General features: G+C 46.7%; 1 protein-coding gene across 6 annotated transcripts in view; it reads right to left on the reverse strand.

Moving 5' to 3' along the window:
• The window catches only part of EVL (Enah/Vasp-like), a 179,556-nt gene that overhangs the window by 134,282 nt on the left and 24,065 nt on the right, over positions 1–21,209 (reverse strand). The window contains exon 1 of one of the 6 annotated variants that reach the window (XM_019639336.1): positions 12,340–12,494. The exons of 1 other annotated variant lie outside the window; for it this stretch is intronic. In XM_019639336.1, coding sequence (XP_019494881.1) covers positions 12,340–12,362 — 23 coding nt within the window. In that variant the 5' untranslated portion in view covers positions 12,363–12,494. Of the gene's footprint in view, positions 1–12,339; positions 12,507–21,209 lie in introns of those variants that run through there. 4 more of the 6 variants (XM_019639340.1, XM_019639338.1, XM_019639337.1 and 1 more) reach the window with 4 other exon arrangements.

Genomic DNA, 21,209 nt, shown 5'->3' on the forward strand with positions numbered 1-21,209 from the left:
CCCCAATTCCCCAGTGCTGTTCCCATCCCCCAATTCCCCAATCAAAGTCTTAAAAAAAAAAAGAAGGTACCAGACTGTGTTCAGTACATATTACTTCCCCTTCCCACTGGAAATGCCAAGGGGCCCTGACATGTCTGCTTGAAAAAAGTGGGAAGTAAACCCTGGGTCCCAGCGCCCTGAAGTAGAGGCTAGCTGAAGAGCTTTTTTAGTTAACACTGCCTTTTTTTCTACGGAAAGCACACTCTAAGCCCTACCTGGACTGTCCCCCAGGCAAGGCCTTGAGTCCCCTCACCAACCTCCTCTCTTTCTTTTAAACGTGCCTGTATTAGTTAGCTAGGGTGCCATGACAAAACACCAGACTGGGTGGCTCAGCAACAGAAATTGACTTTCTCACAGTTCTGGGGCTGGAAGTCCAAGATCAAGGTGCCAGCAGGCTTGGTTTCTCCTGAGGCCTGTCGCCTTGTCTTACAGATGGCGGCCTTATGCTGTGTCCTCACGTGGCCTCTTCTCTGTGTGAGAGCTCCTGGCATCTCTTCCTCTTCCTGTAAGTGCTACTGGATCAGGGCCCCGCCCTTATCACCTCATTTAACCTTAATCACCTCCTACCCACCTCCAAATACAGTCACTGGGGGTTAGGGCTCCAGCCTATGAATTTGGGGGAACACAATTCAGTCCAAAACAGTGTCACAGACCACAGTACTGTTAAGTGCCTAGACTGAACACAATACTGCGAATGTGGTCTGACGATTTTGAAGATGACTAGTATGGACACCTCCTCTGGGGGAAAAATATCATGCAAGTTTTGGTCTGCTTTTTATTTATCGTGCACAGTTTTGTATTACTTGGGATTCTTTAGGTTGTGACAAATACTAATAGGGAAACAATGGAATTTATCACTTCTATATATAGCGCAAAGAAACCCAACCTCATGGATACGCCTGGCGTAAGCAGGGCTGCTTGTCGCGAGCCCAGGCTTAACGATGCCACGGGAATTGGGATTCTTTGGCCATCACTGAACTCTACCCCCTCTGTTGGCTTCATTATCAGACTATCCTTCCCTGCATGGTGGAGAGAAGGCTACCAATAACAAGGCTTTCATGATCCTGACAGCTCTAGATCCCAGAAAAAACACGGCATTTTCCTAATAGCCCAGTCCCATGGAGGATACACAGATGAGCCCTGCCCCTAAACCAAGTACCACACCCTGGGGCTGAGTCTTGGCCTGGCCAGGCCTGTGTCATGTGCCAACCCAAAGAGGAGGTGGGGTGACGGTCAGGCCCACACACACCACATGACCACGTCATATTACTGTGCAAATGGACTGCTAGCTTTCCCCTTCCCAACCCCTCTTCTCCAAACTGGCTGCTGGGCAAAGAGCATCTTTCTATTGGGTTGTCGGAAAAGTCACGATGTATTTTTTCTATGTTTTTTGTTGCAAAAATGCGTCATGACTTTTCCAACAACCCAATAGGAATAAAAATGCTATTCCATCAAATAGGTGCGCTAAAAATTATTTAAATGCCTCTCTCTTTAAAAATATTTTTTTAATTTTTATTGGGGAACAGCCATGGTCATTGGTTACACATGGCTTTCATGCTACAATGGCATAGTTGACTTTTAAGGAGGGCGCAGCTCACAGTGGCCCATGTAGGGATGGAACCGGCAACCTTGGGGTTATCAGCACCATGCTCTAACCAACTGAGCTAACCAGTCACCCCTAAAAAAATTTCTCGATCTTTGTGCCACATCTTACCTACTGGAATGACCTCAAGCTCATATCTGCCTCTTTGCCCAGGTGCTAAAAACAAATGACATTTACAGCAGATAAAGAGAGCCCTCATACACCTCAGCACCCTCCAAAAGTCAGGGAGAACTGCACCGGTATGCAAAACCGCAGCAAGCTTCTCGTCCTGACAGTCCTGGAAAAGAGCTAGCCTTGATCATGGAAACATCAAGAGTAATCACATCAAGAGGGTGATATGTTAGAAATTCCTTTAGACACACACACACACATACACACACAAAGGCACATCTGAGGGAATGAGCAGTGTAACAAAACAAAACAAAACAAAACAAAACACATGCACATTGTTGAATGAAATTTACCATTTTGGAACTGTCCAAAAATCCTGCTGCCAAGGACTGTCAGAAATAGATGAAATAAACTGCCTCAGCAGTCCAAACTGGGGTACAACAAAGCAAATGAGGGCAACATGGTTCCTGATTTTCCAACTGAGTGACTTCATTAAACTCCAAAAACATAAAAACCAGCAAAAATAAATGTAGAAGGAAAATTCAAGGAACAAAGTACCATTTTTAAATGATTTCACTGTCTGTTAATTATATCTCAATAAAACTGGACAAAACAAATTTTAGTTGTAATATACCAGCTATAGATAAAACTCAGTGACACAGAAGACAAAATTCACTCATTCATCCAACAACTGCTAGTTGTCCTTCAAATAGCTGGTAGGTGCTATGCTAGATACCGGGACAGAAATGAACTTGGTAAATAGCAATAAAACCAACTTTGAGTTTTAGTGTTTACAAAGCATTTCTGCATCTATAATCACACTTTTTCTCACAATGACCCCATTTTACAGCTAAGGCAAGAGAGACCCAGAAAGAATAAATGATTTGCCCCAAATTACACAAAGCAATGAGATTTCAAATCTTAGACTCTTTTATCTCCTTCCATTTATTTATTTTGCCCGAAGATTCTCTTCTTCCCCCATTTCTAATTCCCAGGCTCAGGTTCCCCTTCCACTACAGCAGTAGTTTCCGGAGCGTAAATGAAAATTAAGTGTTAGGCAATAAAATAAAAGTTCCTTCATCAACGTGCGTGGGAAACTCAGGGGCAAAATTCTCACCCCCAGCTCTCACCCCTCAGGACTCCCACGAGACGTCTTAGAGTCTTCGTGATGTTATGTACTGTCCTTTTCCAGGGGAGTGCGGTGCACGACTTTTCTCAGACAACTGACCACAGACCTTTTGATCCCTGTGAAGCCTTCTGTCAAAAGCACAGGTGCCAGAGTCAGACAGTACTGGGTTTGGATGACAGCTCTGTGTGATGCTGGATAGGTGATCAAGCCAGTATATGCTTTCCTTTTTTATTTTTTTAAATCTGTGAAACAGATATGACAATAACTGCAGCTATCTCATGGATTCTTATCGCATAGGATTCATACAAAGTGCTTAGCAGGTTACAATGTTCATAGTCAAGGCTCAATAAATGTGATATATTCACTCACTCAACAAAACGTTATAGAAAACAAGTATTGCTAGAACACCTGACAAAACCGGGGTCAGAGGCAGCTATGGAATGACAAACACCAGCACTGACTTTTTAGTTAGAAGACTCAGTTCCAATTTCCAGCCCTACCAGTTAAGCAGGTGTGTGACGTGAGAAAGTGCTCTAACCTCTCTGAATCTTCTCAGGGGAAAAAGGTAACACTGCCTGGCTCACAGGGCTGCTGTGAAAATCAGAGGTGACGACAAAGGTGCCTGGAATGTGTGCGTACACGTGCACATGTGTTATCCAGTGTGTATTCGAAGCTAGAAATCAGACAGCTTTCATTGAAATACATAAGGACTTTTTAACCTTCACATGCGTTTTTGCCAGCTCAAGCCCTTTTGTAAACTCCTACAGCTTTGAAAATCTACCATGTGGTCCTCTGAGGCCTCGCTGCTGACCTACTGCCCATTCAAAAGCAGGTCCTGCTCACCGGCCCCAGTATCTCTCAAAATCGCAATCATGTCTCCTGCTCAGAAGTGAACAGACACCAAAAAGGTAGCAACTGTTCTCTTTCCCGCCAGTTCCCCTTCTAGGGCCTATAACAATGACTGGCATATGGCAGGAGGTGAAAAAAAAGAAACATGAATAAATGAAAGGTGCTGAGAAGCAATGGAGTGTCCAGCTCTGTCCAAGTGTGACAGAGGCCAAGGAAGATGTAGCAAAGACTCTTTCTGTCTTCAAGTAACCCTGAATCCAGTCAAGAGAACATGACAGGGGCCGGCCAAGTAGCGCGATGGTTAAGAACTGGCTTGGGATGCCAGAGGGCCCCGGTTCGGATCCCACATATGAGGGCCAGTGACACTGCCCTCCACAGCTAAGATGCTGAACAACAGCTCAACCTGGAGCTGGGCTGCCGTGAGTCGCCTGCGACGGCGTAGGCTGCAGCCCCTGTGGCAGTGGGTTGCCATGGGCTACCATATGTAGCCAGCAGCCAGCGTATGTAGCCAGCAGCCAGCGTGAGCGGCCGTCCAGAAGCCGGTTACAGATGTGCCTCGCCCGGGAAGAGCGCAATGATGGTGCCAACTTGGGCCAGTGAAGCAACGTCCTCCACAACTAGACTGAAGAACAAAACAACAGCAACTTGTCTGTTCCCCTTCCCCCAATTCCCCAGCGCTGTTCCCATCCCCCCAATTCCTCAATAAAAATCTTTAAAAAAAAAAGAGAGAACATGACAGGAAAATTAAGTATTAGATTATGTATCTCAAGTGTTGTATGGGTGTTCAGAAAAAAGAGAAATTCATGTGGGCTAGAGAGGTCAGGGAAGGTTTCCTGAAGGAAGTATGCGCAGTGCCAGGTTTTGAAGGGTTTCACGGGGAGAAAAGAGAGTTAGGGGTGGGGAAGCAAAGCGGGGCGTGCAGATCCGTGACTGAATCAACGTCCGAGCAGAAGGAAGATTCTGGGAGCTAAGCTCCAAGAGCATGCAGTCAGGCCAGGGAGGGCTCTTAAGAGACAGCGAGGAGCTGCACTAGCGAGGGACAAGGACCGTCCCCAAAGGACCAGGGCATGGTCCTCTCATTTCCCACCCTCGTTTGAGGCAAGCTGTATTTAAGTTTTCAGTCAGAGCAGGATGGGCCGATTCGTAGCCATTCATCCGGGGTCTGATTATCATGAGTGTCCCAACCCAGACCCAGATCAGGACAGTTTCACCAATTGTAGCACAACGGGTCCCTCCCGCTGCCCTGGTGATCTCTGCTCCCCACTCTTCCACATGATGGAGAACAACAAAGGGACAGTCTTCACTCTGTGGCTTTAGAAGTGCCCCAAGGCTTGTCTGACTGAACGCATCCTCTCCAGGAAAAAAAATCTCACCGAGTACAAACAGTTCTTTAAATCCTAGTTTGTTTGAAGTCTGGTTCCTACAAGTACGTCCAGCCACACAGTTGTGCCCACCGCCCCATCTCCCCCAGGAAGGCTCTACCTTGATGTAACACAACAGCTTGTGATCTACCGCCCACAGTGGAAAATGAAGAACGGAGCGCGCCATCTGAACGCCCAGGGGAGCCCTGGAGGGAAACTCATCCTCCTGTCCCTCCCTCGGGGCGTCCCTGGTGTGCAGCCTGCCACCAGTGGCCCAGAGGTAACCTTCCAAAGATGGGAGCGCTCCAGGCCTTGTGTTTTCTCCAGGACCTCCACACGGAAACGTAGCTGTATTTCTATCGTGAGCACTGTGCTGATGAAGATGGAGGCAGGCTCGTCTCAAAGACGCACAGCGAGATCAATCCTGGCATCTGGCAGGCTCTGAACTGGCTGGCGGGGGGTGAAAACGATCCCTCGTGTTATAAGCGAGTATAAAATGAACTCCTGACAGCCAGATGACTGGCCATTACCAAACCCGAGAAGGACCACGAATGAGCATGAGTTAGTTCAGTTACGGACCGAGTGTTGGAGTCTGTACCAGTCACACCCATTCACCGCCCTGGGTTCAGTCGGCCTTAGGAGGTGCCAGCTGAATTCAAAAGCACAGGTGATAACACCTTTCATGATCCTGTGCTCTGGACTTTCCAAAGCTCCCACACGGCCATTATCTGATTCTCTCTCAACCACATCTCTGTAAACAAAATAGTATTTCTATTTTCCAAGTAGACAAACTAAGTCCCAGTGAAGTTAAGTGACTTATCTAAAGTAAGTCACTTTAAATAGTGTCATCAGAACCCAGGGTTTCCAGATTCCCAAGCTCAGGTTCTCCCCACAAACTAACTGGGCGTGTATATCAGAATCATCAGTGGGGCCTTAAAAAATGCACATACCTGGGTTCTGCTTCTGAGTACCTGGTCTCGGCGGGTTTGAGGACAGCCTGGACACCTGTGTTTAGATGTTGATGGGCCCTCCCAGTTGAGAACCTTACACAGAACCCCCAAGTTAAAGCTCTTCAGAAGCTTCCCCTGGCGTCCAACAGAACCATCCCAGAATGGATCCCATCAGATGTACAACAGCCCCTCCCTGTTGGGAGTGCGCTCATCACCAAGCTCTCGCTCGTAATTCACTTTGTCCCCCTCAGACGCTGTACTGTCAACGCAGTCCACACCAGTTCAACAAACACCAATTTCTGTGCCAGGCTTTGGAAATAGGAGCTCTGACACCGAGAAACGCAGAACAATGAGTAACGTGCTGTGGGCTAAGCACGCAGACACCGGGGAAATGTTACTTGGTGGTGCGCTCTGGCTGTGGTATCGTAATTAGACAGAAAGCACTAGAGAGGGTCCCGGTTTGTCAACTGTGAGGAACTTAATTAATCTCCCAGACCGGTGAATCTGCGTGTCCACCGAGCCCAGATGCAAGCCCTCGGCTATTAGTCACATCATGATTGGGTCACTGTGTCATAAAAATTTCAACAAGTAGGATTATCTTCCAAGGACTGATTTCTGGCATTATGAGTCTACACACGCAGGAGATGGGAGCTGAGAGGTGCTCCATCTGAGTGCGCAAGGCCTCCTTCCCGGCTCCTGTGAAATTTCTAATCCAGGATTAGATTAGTCCAGGATTTAATTAGCCTAATTAAGTGCTTTGCTGCTTGAGGGAAATTAAAGGAATTAATTTATTGAGTATCTACTGAGTGCCAGGCACCTTGCTAGCTACTTTAGGTAAGTAATCTCATTTAATCAACACAATAACTCTGGGAGGTTAGGTAATGCCCCCGTTTTACAGAGAGGCAAACTAAAGCACAAAGAGCTTAATTAACTTGCTCAAAGTAACAAGACTAGTGGAAAATCACAAGTGCCTGCAATGCAAAGCATCTGGCAGTAATCCCATGAACACTACACATCCCCTAAAGGTGAAAAAGGTTTACCTTTGCAAAGTAGCGAACTTCAGGGCAGAGAGGTCACCACTCATGAGGAAACGACAAAAGGAGGTGGGTTACAGAACAAGGACAGAATTCTCTCCCCCATGCCTGGTGCCTGTGCCCTCCCAACAGTCCTTCCCTTTCTTTTCATCCACCCAAATCACACCCTTCTCTAAGGCTGCTCCAGGAGACGCCTCCTCCTGAAAGTCTCCTTTCCCTCTCAGTGCGAAGCCTGTCCTCCTCCCGCCCACAGCACCTCCCCGGTGCCCCTGTGGGAATTATCCCACTTCTCCCATGTTCCTTTGGTCTTGGCTACTCCACCCCCGCACCTTCCCAGGACAGCAGAATCCTGAAGGTGAGGCTAAGGATTCCCCGTATTGGCGCTGTCTCTTGTGGCTTTTGTTTAGTGGATGTTCAGGAAGTGTTGGGGGCGGGGGATGTTTGCTATTAGCAGAAAGGGGCTCCCACCTCCCTCCCGTTGGGAGATTCCTGTGCAGCTATCCTAAGAAGCCAGCAAGTGTTCCGTGGCTCATTCATTCCTCTAGCTGAGGCCACTTTCCTCTTAGTTTTCTTTTGATGTGTTGTTTTTAACATGAGACAACTACTATGCTATGCAAAAAGGTTTGGGGAATGGGAACAAGGATTGTTCTAAAAAGGTGCACCTGAACTGGTTAAATATTAAGTGATTACCAAATATAAAATACAAACATTAGCAAAATTTATACCCTATACACTTCTTTCTTACATATCCTCAAAGTAGCCCTTTTCCTATAAGTGAAGGAACTAAGGCCTAGAGAAATAAAGTGACTTCCCAAGGTCACAGCCATTACATTTACATTCTACGAACTGAAGCCAAATCTGTGGACTCCGATCCACACACAACACTGCCTCTCTTAGAGTAAAACTCAACAATAATTGTAACACATTTAATAATGGAGGATAGATTGGTATTTTTAAATATATCTGCTTTGCCATCCTAACAGCTAAATTACTTGTTTCCCAAAATAACGTTTTGCTTGGGGCTTGTCAGACAAACACTAGGCAGAACTGTCAAATCAATGAAATTGTCTGCCCTTCCCCTCGCCTGCTTTGTGTTCCTCTGCTTCAGCTCTCCAGCCTCTGCCCACTTCCTCCAACCAGGTGCTCCTGGGGATAGGTCTGGGGAGAGGCACACATTTGGGGCTGTCTGTGTCCCCGAGCCTTTGTTTTCATCGTTAAGATGCGATGTGGGGTCACGTTCCCATGGGCAAAGCAATGAGCAGCGTCTAGTACATAGAAAGTGCTCAGCGAGCACGTTCTGTAGGGTCCCTTTCCTGCCCAGCTCAGCTCCCATCTCCTATGGACCTGAGATGTACGTCCGCACCACAGTGGGAAAGTCACTGCACCTAAGTATCTGTTTCTTCAAGGCATCACAGGACCCTGGGGAATGAGAGGGACTAAGCTGGCACCAGCCACCCACCCAGGCGGGCTTATCCTGGCATGCGAACTTCAGGTCTTCCCTGATACTATGCATTTTAACTCGTTTCAATACTCCAGTGAAAGGGCAAGAAAAGGTGTAACATTCCCAAGACTAGATAGAAATCTGAGTTAATAAGACAGAGCTAGTTGGAGTGTGAACCTCAACTCTTTCATAACATTTAAAAATAAAATAAAACAAAACAGATTCAAAGAGTAACATTTTCGTGTGATTGATACATTCTAACCTTGGAGTTTAGATCTTGGGTTTGGTATACCACAATCCTTCTAGAAATAAGTCAGAATAAGTCAAATATCAGGAATTCTGAGAAACAGTGGTTTCTGATTTTGGGTTCCATTCTCACTTGAGGGATTATGGAGGCAAAAATCATCACACTTAAGACTTCATTGTGGGGATGGTAAGGGAGCGTGGTCCCTGTTCTGGGTCTGGAGCTGGGAGCAAAGCTACTGTGTGCCACAAATCTGCTCCAGTGGCACTCAGGTGACAGTGTGCGGAGTGGAGTAACAGTAAGTGTGTACTTAAACTATTAGTTCAGTACACGTTTTGTCGAAGAAGGTTTTTTTTTTTTCCTGTTTTTATTTTATAAAGGCAAAAACACAAGTGAAGTGTGTTTACCACCACCGCTGGCTAGGACAGCTCACCTGGTGTTAGGATAATCCAGGCTTGTGGTCAATGGCAGGCAGAAATCCCCTAATGGCTGGAAAACGCGGCCCAGCTGCTCACGCCCTGGGCCTCAGCGAATCATTAGAGTCTTCAGCACGTTCTAGAGTAAGATCATATGTAGGGATTCCTTATGAAATGTGACCGGAGCTTTCTGGCACTCCAGCAACTGAGGTGTGCTGAGGACACCTCGCATTTGTCTCAGGTCAGCTGTCAGCTTTTTGACGTGCTCTTCTGAACTAGCACACTCTGCGGCCACCACGGCACCAACACCGGGCCTGCCCCCAACCAGCCAGATAGCTTGCCTGCATTTCCTTCCTTGTTAAATCCTTGTGAAAACAAATTGTGTCATCTGTTTATTTAGGCCTTACTGTGTGTCACACAGTTTTAGGCACAAAGGAAACAAAGTTAAAAACACAGGATTCATGAAAGTTCTGGAGAACTCATAGTCCAATAGGAAATAATGATATGTACACGTGTCTGCATCAAAACCAGACTTCCTTTTTAAAATGAATGTGGCCCTTGTGCTCTCAGGGCTGGGCTGTGGGTATAGAGGGGTGTATCCACACGGGAGACCCATAAACACGCGTGGGTAAGCTGATGGGGTCACCCCCAGCACCCTCCCCTGCCTTGATATTCATGTAGAAAGAGCACTGTAATTTATAAAGTATGTTGACATCCTCATTTATTTCTGACAGCATTATAGATTTTCTTGGCAAGAACTGCTATCCCCATTTTTCAGTTGAGAAAATGGAGGCTAGGAAATATCAAGAGACCTGCCCAGTCCACAAGGTAGCACCGGCAGTCAGGATTATAAGCCAAGGTCCGATTCTCACCCAGCATTCCTCTCTCCATTCTCGGAGGCCTCCCAGGAGGAGGGGGGCTGTTGTGATGACGTGGCCATGATCTGACCTCCCCTTGCACATGCTGTTCTGAGGGTCCACCTGCCGGTACTTGAACTGCTGCTCTGGCTGCTGATTTCTTTCCCACCTGTGCATCCACTCTGCCTTTGCCTCAGACTTCCCACCTCAGTGACAATGTCTGCTTTTCCCAAGCCAGTGGTTCCCAAAGTCTGCAGTATCAGAATCACCTGGGAACCTGTTGAACGCAGGTTCTCAGGCCCCACCCTAGGCCTCCTGGATCTGAACCTCTGGGAGGGGGACTCAGCAATCCAAGTTCTCACGAGCCCTCCAGGTGAAACCTGCTGCATGCGACAGCTGGGGCACCACCCTGACCTAAGCTAAAAGGCTAACAAGCTCCTCTATAGAGCCTCTGTTGCCCCACCGTGATCACCTGGCCCTCACACATACAAACCCTGTGACGAAAGAAGAAAGCCACTTGTCTGGTACTGAGCAGCAGCCACACAATGCAATCACACCCAGCAAAGTTCTTCAGGGCCAGCTCAGGCAGGAGCTTGACGCAGGGGTAAGAGACTTCCTCCTTCTGGCCTGCTTTCCATGGAGGGCCCCACTTCTCAGGCCATCAGTGCACTGGCCTTTAATCGAGCCCTTTCCACCTCATCAAACCCAGCTCTTGGGCTAGGAGCCCACCACAATGGGAATGGCTCCGTCAGTACATGTCCCTCTTCCTTAACTATGAAATGCAGCGAAAGGCTCCTAGCTTTGTTCAAGGCAGTAGCTAAGGCTCACTCCATCTAGATTAAATGCTAACAATAAAATATGAACCTCACACTTATGCTACCTTCTATACTTTATAAAATTCTTCTGTAGCTCTCACAAGGATCAGAAAAGCTAATTTTGAAACTGGAATTAGAACCCAGGACTCCTGTTTCATTTCCTAAGAACCGATCTACTGTAACAGGTCAAATATTAAATAAATTCTTGTTAGTTATTAGTGGAGCTATTATAAAACAATGAGTTCTGGTCACTGTGTAAGTGACAGGCCCATGACACCACCAGAGCATGTTGCCACATGCAAAGAATGTCCTTTGCACAAGCCTAGTCCGTTAGAAATCATGCAGGAGCATGCTATTAAACAAAGGATAACTTCCTGGACCCAAAGCCCCAAGTCTATAGAAAGGGCGGAGGACAACCACCTTTGTGGCCCTGCTTTGTGGAAATGTGATGATTCTCTCATCTACTCTCTTGATTTTGACTAAAAGGTCTCTAGTTTCCTTACAAATAATGAAAAGTGTTTACTCTGTCAACGTTTTAATGTCTTTGCAGCAACATTTGGAGGGAACAAAAAGGGCCTGTAGGGACAGAGCTGAGGTTCCCACACATTCACTTCTTCGCCCATCAGCATGGCATTTACGCTCAGTTCTAAAATATACAGAAATTCCTTCTGAGACATGAGAAGCTGTCAGAGGTTAGAAACACACACACAGATATGCTCCCTTCCATATGTTCCAAAGACATGGAAATATGCACCAGATCGGATAACCCTCGCCTGCCCCCCCCCTTCATTTTCATGTCTTAGAAACTCTCTCTGCGGGCATGTGGGAGCACCCCTTCCCACATTCACACCCAGAGACAGATTCCCAGAGAAGAGATGGAGGAAAAAGAAGGAGTCAGAGTCACAAAAGACTCCAATTTACAGCATTAATAATTACAGCAGCTGAAAAGCTTGCAAACGCAAAGAAGGGCCCTGTTAACAAAACACTATCAGGGCACTTCCCAGAAAACTGGCCAACCACGAGATTACTACTGACAATGAGGAAAATCAGAGCCCAAATCAAATCTCAACTGAGCAGACAGATGTGCAGAATTCGCTGCTACGATTAGCATTTTTTAAGAGAGCAGTAGACTCTATGAGTTTGACAAAGGAAGAAAAACAAAAGGTAGCCAGAGACTCATTCTGGATAAACATTCTGTATTCCTAACTCTACACCAGCAACAGCAGCTCAAATGAGGCACAAGGTGGGGTCCTCGGCAAATTCACACACCATCGAACCAATTATCCGTGCTGCATTTGTGCATGCAGTAAACACCCTGGCCCCGCACCACCTCTGCGCCTCCCACCCCCTGCCTGGGGCAGACCCCACCAAATGCAGATCAGATTCCCTTTCTTTAGAGAACCAGCCAGAACCTAGGCTGGCATTACACAGCAAAAACCTACGAGAACAAAAACCCAGCGGCAGCCTGATGTAGAAAACCCAGAGCATACCTGAATTCTTCAAATGCGAACATGACCTAGTCAGAGACAATTTCCTTCGATTGTCTGGTAGCCTTTTTGGTTCGGAGGACAACCATTTAGTCAGTCAGATGGTGCAAAGTGCAGAAAAAAGAGGCGGGGTTTCCACACCCCCCAAGATTCTGAAGTAAAAGGCTTTCTGCAGACAGGGGCCTGCAGCCGCCAGCTCTGCCAGCTGCTGACAGGCGGCAGCTAACAGGGGAGGCAGCACGAAAACCATGTGATCATTCCAGCAAGTCTGATTAATGCAGTGTATGCTTAGGCTCCAGGCTGGGAGCTGGATTAGTCCAGAGAAATAAGTGGAACCCTGGGCACACCTGGGATCCTGGGTAAATCACACAACACATCCCACCTCCTCCCAGAATTCTGCAGGGGGCAAAAGCATAAAGGAATGAGAATGCAACCTGTTCCACTGCGGTCTGCCTGATGACCTCATCTTCCTGTGGCTGCTGCTGCTCTAATGACCAGGTATGACCACCGTGGTCAGTGAACACGGTGTCAGGTGATACCTGGCTACATTTTACTGAAAATTCTGCAGAATTCTGAATCTTACCGTCCACTACCAAGCATTACTTTATCACAAATGCATCAACGGCTTTAGAATCATGGAAGTCCCATTTTATGCCCACCGCTTTACCATGAACAACGTGACCTTGTAGGTCAATCGTGATGAGTGACTTCATTTATTTGGTTATTCATTTACTGAGTGTCTAATATGTACCAGGCTTTTATCAATTCCTTGATGTACAAAAATTGCTATAATAATTTCAGAACACAAGTTAAAAAAAAAAAAAGAAAAGGAAATGAGGGGCCGGCCGAGTGGCTCAGTTGGTTAAGAGCACGAGCTCTGAGCAACAGGGTCACGGGTTTGATTCCCATATGGGCCAGTGAGCTGCACCCAAGCTGAGCTGCCAACAGGTGGCAGGATAGCTCAGCTGGTGAGAGCACGTCCCCTAATAACAAGGCTGCTGGTTCAACTCCCGCATGGGATGGGGTGCTTCGACCCCCCTACAACTAAGATTGAACATGGCACCTTGAGCTGAGTGGTTGCGAGCTGCCAATGGGTGGCCAGATGGCGACTGGACTTAGGGCTGAGCTAGCTGCGTCCTCCACAACTAAGACTGAAAGACAACAACTTGGCTGTTCCCCTCCCCAATTCCCCCATAAAATCTTAAAAAAAAAAAAAAAGGAAACAAGATGTCAGCCAAAAAAGGGAAATGTTTACCAGTTTGTAAAGCCCAAGCTGGCAAGATCTGGCAAATGAGCTGTGACTGTATTCTGAACTTGCCATTAAGGAGTCTTTCTCATTTGGATTACAAATCTTTATAAAACAAGGGAGGCAGATCTCAAATAAAAACCTGTGAGTCACTCTTGACTTTTTTCTCTCCCTCACGCCACAAATATAATCAGTCACTAATTCTGACTCTACCTCAAAAAGGTTCCTCTGCATCTGACTGTTTCCCCGCGCCCGCCCGCCCGCCGCCTGAGCTCACACCTTCAGCACCCTGCCTCTAGCACTTCTCACTTGGTCTGCTGCATTGGCAACGGGTTCTGTCCCTTCTCTCAAAACCTGCCAAAGCAATTTTTCTAAATCTGATTTTCATGCCCCCTATTTGAACCCTGCATTAGTTTCAGTGCCCATAGGATTAAGTGAGAGCGCCTCAGCCCAGCATACCGAATCTTACTTCTCCAACTCTTTCTTCCATTAAAACTCTTCACAAACCCAAAAATCCAGCCAGACAGCCCCAGTTCTCAAAATATGCCAAGACCTCCTTTCTTTGGTCCATGGGACAACTGCCCAAAATATTCCTTGCCCCCTACGTGACCTGCACCCTTCCAGGTGGCCCGCACTGTTCCCTCAGCTCTGTCCCCAGGAGCCTGAACTAACCCCAGGACAGTTACTGCTCTCCCTGAGGCCAGCGGCATTGCGTTACAGCAACTCTGTGGTCCTTGAGGACCGGGTCTGCGGGAGATCAGTTCTGTATTCCCAGTGCCTGGTACCGAGCTTGACAGAGAGGTGTGCGGAACGAATTTCCTTTTGCCCCAGCTTTCTATCAGGGAGAGTGACCTGGCTCTTGTATGAGGTGCTCTGGGATGACTGCACCCTCTTCTTACGTTATCTCTATCTTGAAGAGAAGTTGAGAGTTCCGAGCTTGCCTCAAAGAAATGAAGAGGTAACAGCCAGCTGAGGCGGACTGACCAGTGAGGAAGAAATTCTGGGGAACCCCGTAGTCCCTCACACCACATAGCAATCATCAACTAGCTGAGCCACAATGTCTCCGACGATATTCCTGACAAATCTCGGCCTGATACTTTCTAGTTGGCAGAATCATGGTATAACAGGGAACACAGGAGAGTCAGTCATTAAGCAACCCAGGCTAAGTCCCAGGTCTGCCTCTGTGGTCACTGGCAGGCGACGTAAGTCCCTTGAGCCTTGGAGTCTCTGGATGTACACCTGGAATAAAGTGGACACTGCCCATGCCTCTCTCACAGGACGCTTGTAAAGACCCAACAAGGTAGGACAGTGGAATTGTGAGAGGTCTTCATCACATACACAGATGTTATAGGAACATTCTTCCTCATCTTTGTTCCTTCACAAGCGGGTCTCCCTGGGCAGAGCTGATAGCTCTTCACGCTGAGGCCACCCGCCTCACTGAGGAGTTCTGTCTGCCTGTTCACTGGTAGCTCATTTACTTTTTTTTTGAGGGGAAGGGGAGTAAGGTACTTCTGTCCTGTGATTCTCAGGGCATGGGATGTGTGGATATGTGTATAAAATCACTGTCCTACATCCTAAGTTAAAAAATACAGCACTAGAGAGTACCCAAATCTTAGGAAGAACAACTCACCCACACCAGATAAAATTCTATGACATTTTTATTTATTAAACTACCTGGTTTTAATCATAGATGGATGGGGATGGGGCAGCTGGTAATCAACCAGCTGCAAGCTTCCCAAGGGAAAGGAGACACTCAGTATTACGTGATGGGTTTGTTGGTTGGTAGAAAGGTCAAAACCTACATTCCTGGCACTCTTTGAAAGGTATGGGGAGTAGCAGCAGGGGTCTTAACTCCCAGACATTTGTGGGAGCTGGCCTTCCCCCCCACCCCTGGACACCAGGCAGGCCCAGTGTGACAGAGGCCTGGCGGGATGGAGAAGCTTTGGACTGCATGCCTTATTCCACCAGTGAATCAAGAATCGCCTCTTTGAGGGCAGTTCAGAAGGTCCTAGGAGAGCACAGAGTTGATAGAAATGGTGAAGAATCTCCAAATCCTAGCATCAAGTGTATTTTAGACAGAATTTTATGAGATTCCCCCAATTTACTAATAAGGAAATGGAGGCCAAATGGTTAAGTAACCTGGCCAAAGTCATATTGCTACTAAGTGGCAGAGCAATGACTTGGACCCAGGTCCGACGTTTATAACCCCGGTGCCCTCCTGGCATCCCAACTCCAATGATCCAACTGCCTCAGGCTGCCTCCAGAGAGGACTAACCCGAGAGACTGCCAGGCAGCCTGCAGCCCGAGACAGGGCTGGGACATGGTGACCCTCTGGGGTCCTTTCATCCAGCTGGCCCCCGGCTAACGCCCAGATCTCACAGGCAGGCAAAAGACCCCTAAGGGCTACAGACTGCCTCAGTTGCCCCTGGAAGGAAGGGGTGGAAACCTGAGCTGACATGGCCCCGTGGCCAGATTGGAAACTGAGTCTGCTTCCAGGGTTGGGTACTCCCACATGACCTCTTGATAACCAATAACACCAAAGTGTCAGGAATAGGGACATAAGTAAGGGTCCCTGACTCCTGACTGCTCCACCCCTCACTCAATGGCACTCTGTGACCACACAGTATTTGAAAACAAAGTCATCCCAGGTTGTCCACCAACGACTCAAAGCTAGGAAAAAGCATGTTCCTACTCCGGGAGTTCTGTGTCCTTTGTCACTTTCAAGGAATAGGCAGATATTAATTTTTTTAGTCTTTTGTTTTTCAAAATACTACTTCCGTGGAACGTACAGCTGATATGAACAGAAAACTGATAAAGCAGCTGGTGCTGGCTGAAGAAGGTGTGAAGAGCCTGAGTCCCTGTCCCCGGGTTTCCTCTCTCTCCGGCAGGCCCAGGCCCAGACACAGCCCGAAAACACGTGGCCTAAATGACCTGGCCGCGCTGTCAGCGCTGGCACTCGGGGGCCTCTCCACGCTCATGTCATCACTCTCAGCCGTTAATCTGGACTCACTTCCTCTTTCTAGACTCATCCTAAGAATCAGAGCTTCCTGCCTGGGCCTGTTGTCATGGCCGGACACTGTCCTGTTGCAGTTACTGGACATGTAAGCTGTTCAAGGCATCTCCAGAAACAAGTACAGATACTGAATAAAAGCATGATCGTGAACACAGGATGTCCCCCAGCCCCTGACACCTGAGGAAAGCTAAAAGAGAAGGCTATTTGAAATCTATTTGAAACCAGTGTCCTTAGCTTAACAGGTACCTGAGTTTAGCATGCAACATCTTTCCACATGAAATGGTCAATTTCCCAAAAAGGTGAACTTAGGATTTGCTGCTAACGAATCCGCATCACAGTTCTTTTGGAGGCTGACAATCTGAGAGTTTAAAGCCCTGTGGGTTTGGGGCCTCCCAACCAGATTCCTCTCCCACTGTTTAGGTTGTAGGCACACAGCCATGATGTATGTGCAGCAAAATGAAGACAGGGCAAATGAAAAGTCTAATGTTCCCATCAAGTAGAACAGGAACGCTCTTCTGGCACTTATGGACATGCACACGCACTGCTGAGTTGTGTAGAACAAACTAGGAGGAGACTTAAATGCAAATCAGTTACAGTCACGACTAAAAATACGGTTCTTTCTTCACAGCCCATCACGGGTTTTTCCAACGAGCAGGAGGCTGAGTGGTAACAAGAGGCACTCAAGTGTCCTCGTCTGCCTTCTTCCTCCTAGCCTCACCTCCAGCACCCTCCTTAAGACTCTCCTCCCCTCCATCTCATCTCCCTGTCTTCCTCCCTGCCTGCACACAGCCACCTGTGCTAGCACCTTCCAGTTGAAAACCCCACAATTCTTGTGTACTACCTGCAGAATGGAGTCTCAGCCCCCGAGCCTGGCATTCAGCTCCTCCACACACCTCCCACTCTTGCCAACCAGATCCTCACTGACCCCGCACACTTACTCACACCACCTCCCCTGTTCCCAGAGCTTTCCTCCTCCCACCTTCTCTCCACAGTGGTTTGGAAAGTATGGTTCTGAGTCCAATTCGACTGTCTACCTGAGAAGCCTCCGGTAAATTCTTACCCATCAGCCTCAGTGTCCTAACCTGAAGACAGGACGACAGCACGTCTGTGGGGACGCCCCAGAGATGAACCCCTGGCACACATGAACCACCACGGACAGCAGCTAACATTATGGTATTATGGCATAAGCTTCAAAACACCATCGAGTTCCCCTCCTAACACCTATAGTGACTGCTGTGTCTCTGGAATGTCTATGACAGGCAACAGATCTCACATAGCGCCCTGGCCTGAGGAGCAGCCGTCCTCCACGACATGTCTCTGGCCTCTAACCTGCTGAGAGTCGCTGAGGACAGGCCCTGAGGGGACCGATAGGAAGGGACCTTAGGAGTTTAACTCCTTGTAACCTTCATCTGAAATATACAAACAATCTAAGTGAAAACGGCATGCTTGATATGCAAAAATACAGCTTCTAGAGAAAGCGTACATTATAATTCTGGGCCACCCCCCCCCCAAATTCTTGTTTTGAAACTATGAGGAGCCCACTAGCAGTGACCTTTGTTTTTAGTCGCTTTTAAGGCTTCCCAAGTCATAGCACGTTCCTGGGCACATAGTAGGTCTCTGCTCAAAACCTTTTTGAATTCAGTGAATGCGTTTTTATTCCCATTGAATTAACCTTTCCAAAAATTTAAAAACACTTCATGAATTGGTAAAAAATGTGTGAGTCCTACACTCTGTACTAAATCTTCCCCCAAATTACACAACTCAACTGAACTTCTAAAGTGACATTTAACTTTAAAGTAAGTTTTAAATTAAGCCATTCCTTACTTCTATTAACTAAAAGCTATCCCCCGAAAGCATTCTATCATAACGCAAACACAATTACGACACATTTTCAGTCTACCACTCGCTATCCAAAAGTAGGAGTTCATCGGTAATTATTTCTCATTCCTGTACACCAATGTCTCTCCCCAAATAAGCCCTCTCTCAGTATCTGTACCAGGTTATTGAAAAGCATCCTTGCTTTCACTCAACAAATGCCCGAAGAGCTACCATGTGCTAGGTACTACTCTAAGGAGCTGCAGAGCCCTGAATATGCCAAGCCCCTCAGTTCTACGGTGCTTCCATTCTCATGAAGGAAGCCAGATGCTGAGCGGGTAAGAAAAAGGTGATAACACAGGACGATGTGCCAAACAGCGAATGGGGGCTACTAAGAGGTGATAGGAAAGGCCCCCCTCAGGTAGTGACATTTAAGCTGAGATTTGAATGACAAGCAGGGGACAGTTATGCAAACATCAGGGAAAGGTCACTGCAGGCAGGGAGACAAGTGGCACAAAGGCCCAGGTAACAAGCGTGACTTTCGTCATTTTCATACAATGTGGTCTGAACAGAGAAGGAGAAGAGGTGGATGGAGACAGGGCTTTCTCATCCAGGAAAGCCACTTCAGAGTTTTATTTAGGGGGCAGGCAGTAAGCACCTGGTTTTCATTTTAGAGGAAAAATGGAAGTGGGGAGACCAGTTAGAAGCTGTTACAGCACTCCAGGTAAGAGATGACGGGGTCTGGACTCAGATGGCTGCAGTAGACGAGAGAAGTTGATGGGTTTTAGTTAGGTATGTTTTAGAGATAGTCTTTCTCACAAGTTAGTGGTTTTATGTGGTTCTTAGATTACTAGTGAAGCAGAGCAAAGACTGACAATATTCCAACAGAAATATTAAGACCACCACCAGGAACATAAGCCAAAGAAGTGTAAGATCCATGAGTGAGTGGAAGGACCTTGTCTCATCTTCATTAATCTATCTCAGGGCCTGGCAGCCGGAATTATTCAATAAATAACTGTTGAATTAATGAATCAGCACTTTGGAGATTCAGAGAGAAGATTTCATAAAAAGACAGAATTAGATTAAGTCAGCAGTCCTCTTTCTGGTGTGAGCATCAAATGAAGGGCAGATTATCCTTTGGAATGAACAAGTACAGCTGCTCCAATGTCACTCAGATAGACAGAACTCTGCCAAGGAAATCTTACCAGGAATGGAGGGAGAATCAAGAAGATAAAAGCACATAAGGCAAATTCAGCCTTATTTCCTGGGCACCTGCTGTGTCCAGCACTGCTCAATCCCCGAGAGGGAGGGAGGTGCAAAAAGATTGAGACACACTGCAGGCCTGGCTGGCACTTAGGAGCAGACCCCCACTCAGAAATCTACAACGAGAGTCAGTGATGGGAAACCCACACGCACCGTGTTGAAGCTGTCGCACAAGGTTTTACAGTTACTCTGTTAGCATGTGGGTATTTTCCCACTTCAACCCATTGTTCGCGTCAAGATCCTCTTGAATCCTGGTTCCATTATGCTGTTGCCTGAACTTGGGGTGTGAAGAGCTGGGCTCCAGCCCCGCTCCTTACCAGCTGAGTGCCCTCTGGCAAGTCACTTTATCTGTCAGAGTCAGTGTCAGCTTATTCACTCACAAAATGTGGAGAATAATTCCTGCCCTGCTCCCTCGCGAAGAAGCTGTGAGGGTCAAATATTAGGTTGTCGGAAAAGTCACGACATATTTTTTCTCTGTTTTTCGTTGCAAAAAATGCATCAAGACTTTTCCGACAACCCAATACAATAGTAGGTGTGCCAGTGCTTTGTAAATTATATGTGCTACATAAATAAATAATTGTACTTTATTAACAACAAAAGAAATGACCCTTTTCTACTTTGTGCTGAGATGTTGATATGGCAGAAATTTTCAGTATTCATCCAGGCTATATAGCTACATGATCCATAAATGCAACTTACTATCCAACTGACCAAGACAGGATCTAGATAAAAAACCCCTAATTGTGGGAATTCGGGGCTAATTACTCAAACTACGCAGCCTAGCCAACTAAGGCACTTACCTCCTCAACATGTACTCATTCTGTCAAAATATAAATTTCAAAAAGCTAAAAACATAATTCTCATACAAATAAATATACAGTATACATGTGTCAAGGATTGATTTAACTCATTAATGACGGAACCAGAAGGATGGCGAGGCTGGTTCAAAGGTAATACAGGAAACGTACATACTATATGCATATGTACATACAGTCGGTGGAGAAAGAACGCTGTGATAATCTTGCAAAGTTGGATACAAAGCTGGTGAATATACTACAGAGCAATTAGACCATAACCTTTGAGGTTATCTTTTCTGCTAAACAGGAATCAATTTTAGATCTCTACTGGACAAAAAATCATTTGTATCTTTACAATTTTCTACAAGTTAACATTTAACTCTACAAAGTATGTCTTCTCTAAGAATGTCCCTCAGATGGGCTTGCTCAACAATGGTCTTGAGTGATACTAAAAGGGCACACAATAATCTTGCTGCCTTTTCTCAAAGTTTTAGCTAATTTTCCTAAAATATCTGAACTTAGTTTATTACCCATTCCAATGAACTGGTTGATAACTTCTTTCCTATCTGGTCCATTTTTGCTGCTGTCTCATTTACATCTTCTTAATTTGTGAAAATTCTTCAAATGATTGAAGTCAATTCTAAATTACTGCTTAGTCTTCTTAGGTCAAATCATCCTGAAATTTCGGGGGCCCTATTTTCCAGAACTTCCAGCCTTCAGTGCTTCTTTGAATTATCTC

Source organism: Hipposideros armiger, unplaced genomic scaffold (genome assembly GCF_001890085.2).
Source record: "Hipposideros armiger isolate ML-2016 unplaced genomic scaffold, ASM189008v1 scaffold_43, whole genome shotgun sequence".
NCBI classification, from domain to species: Eukaryota; Metazoa; Chordata; class Mammalia; order Chiroptera; family Hipposideridae; genus Hipposideros; species Hipposideros armiger.